At 26.7% G+C, this 2,267-nt stretch overlaps 2 protein-coding genes across 2 annotated transcripts, besides 5 other annotated features; one reads left to right on the forward strand and one right to left on the reverse strand.

The window, feature by feature from the left end:
• Positions 1-3: 3 nt before the first annotated feature.
• Positions 4-30: a sequence feature (AT_rich).
• Positions 31-459: 429 nt separating this feature from the next.
• Positions 460-481: a sequence feature (AT_rich).
• Positions 482-581: 100 nt separating this feature from the next.
• Positions 582-1,307, forward strand: EDI_011070 (uncharacterized protein; the record flags this gene model as incomplete). Its single annotated transcript, XM_001740896.1, has 1 exon — positions 582-1,307. The coding sequence occupies one exon, from the start codon at positions 582-584 to the stop codon at positions 1,305-1,307; it is 726 nt and encodes a 241-aa protein (XP_001740948.1).
• Positions 689-713: a sequence feature (AT_rich).
• Positions 1,308-1,493: 186 nt separating the features above from the next.
• Positions 1,494-1,519: a sequence feature (AT_rich).
• Positions 1,520-1,543: 24 nt separating this feature from the next.
• EDI_011080 (uncharacterized protein) lies at positions 1,544-1,867 on the reverse strand (the record flags this gene model as incomplete). Its single annotated transcript, XM_001740897.1, has 1 exon — positions 1,544-1,867. One exon carries the CDS (start codon positions 1,865-1,867, stop codon positions 1,544-1,546), a length of 324 nt encoding a protein of 107 aa, XP_001740949.1.
• Positions 1,866-1,909: a sequence feature (AT_rich).
• Between the last annotated feature and the right edge of the window lie 358 nt (positions 1,910-2,267).

The following is a 2,267-nucleotide window of genomic DNA, read 5'->3' on the forward strand; positions in this document are numbered from 1 at the left end:
ATCATATTAAAATATATATATATATTTTATGAAATGGTCAAAAAACCCTAAAATTAGGGTTAAAATTGAGATAAAAGTACGAATTTGGTATGACAATACTGATAATAATGGTATATATAACATATAATTCTATAATTAGAACACTATAAAATTAATATTGAAACAATAACAAAATAATAAAACACATAACGTATATAACATAAATGTCAGTGAAGAATGATTAATTAGATCGCTGACAAGGGTTTATATAAAAACGCAACGTGGCAGGGTTGAATTTAACGTTCAAAAAATTCAATGTGGTGAGGAATTAGGGCGAAAGAAAGGTGCAGAAATAAGAAGAAAATGCAACATAGAAACATAAAGAAGCAGAGAAACATAAAAACAGCCAATAAACAACGAGAGAAAGTGAGGTATTACGTTAGCAATGACGAATTGACTTATAATGAAAAGAAAAGAATGATAAATTAATAATAAAATAAATCGAATATAAAAAGGTGTTAATTACTAAGCATTACGTAACACAAAGGGTTTAAAGATCTAAAAAATACAAGAAACAATAACTTCGAATATATACAAATACAATGAATGATTTTTCCAAACAAAATTTAACATTATCCAATACCAATCAATTCAACTTTAAAAAGCAGCATGTGTTTATTAGCGGGGGACTAGGTACAGGCAAGACTACTTTATTTAATTTATTAAAAAATTATGTAGAACCAAAAGCAGATGCATGTTTTATAAAGGAATATATTAATTACGACTCAAAGGGAGAGGAATACTTAGAACAACTATTTAATAAAGAATTAACCAATTATCGTTTTCAACTCTACATAATAGACTGTTACGAAGAACAACTTAATACACCAGAATACGAAGCAGCAGATTTAATTGTTTGGGAAAGACATCCAATGGAATCATTATATATATTTTGCAATTCAGAACACGAATTGGCCGATGCAGAAAAATTCACTCTTAAAATGAAACTAGAAAGGTTATGCGAAAAATATCAAATACCCCATATTTATGATGCAGAATTCCAATTATTAAATTTAGATACTTCAACACTTTCAATAGATTCTACTTTTAATTATCTTATGCTCGAATACATCTATCCAATTTTACTTGGAGAAATGGAAGGAGATATATTTATTTTATTGTATTGCAGTGATTTAAAAGAACAGTTTGATAGAGTTATCAATAGAGGTAGAATTTCCGAATGTAATCATTATAAAGAGAAAGAAGATTTACTCCCAGTTAATTCAGCATATGATGATTTATTCTTCAAATTGATAAACACTAGATAATCTCTAATTGATTAATTATCTGGTTAAAACATTTCAAGGTTTATATAATGTCAGACAACGAAGAAATAACAACCAATAAAGTTAATGATACAAAAACTTCAAGAAATCAATTAATAAAACGCATGTGTATAGCAATACCATTAGCATTTATTTTATTAATACTCTTGTTAGGAATTATTTGTGCTCAATTAATTTTAAAATATTTATTATAACCATTAAAGTCTAAAGGAATTAAATTATTTTTTAGGCTTAGTAATTTCTGTTAACTTTTTCTCTCGATTTTCCCTACAACGTTTAAAAGCATCAATAACGTTTTTATGCAATTTAACCATCTTACTGGAAAGATTAGCAATATCTTCGACCAAATATGCATCATCTTCAATTAATTTAGAATATTTAACACTACAGCAAGGAATCATTTGCTCTTTCTGACAAAGAAATTTCATATCTTCACAGAGACTTTGTAAATCTTCCAAATCAACATAGTAATCATGCAAAGCATTCAAAACAATATCTTCCAATGGGTAATATTCGCATCGTTCATCAATATCAATTGACATTTTTATATATTTTGTTTTTATTAATTCCATTTAAATTATATTGACAAATAATCACACGTATTCAAATACCTCAAACAGACACAAAAATACACAGACAGACAATAAAACAGACAAAATTACGACCTCATAACACAAATAACATCATTTCAAAATATATTTAAACCCTTTACAGTTCCACTTTTCATATCAAATGCCAAATAGAAACATTACAATTGAATGTCTTAAAGAAACAATTGAAGAAATGAAAATCGAAGTCAATGCTCGCCTTAGAACAAATATACCAGAAGATAGTAAAAGTATTTTATATTCCATTGCCTTTTGGATTAGAAGTATTATGTTTACTGAAGAGTTTAATTACAACAAAAATATAGATGATTACATCTTTATTATTATACGAGAA

This window comes from Entamoeba dispar, genomic scaffold, assembly GCF_000209125.1.
Source record: "Entamoeba dispar SAW760 scf_1105229463323 genomic scaffold, whole genome shotgun sequence".
Taxonomy (NCBI): Eukaryota; Evosea; order Mastigamoebida; family Endamoebidae; genus Entamoeba; species Entamoeba dispar.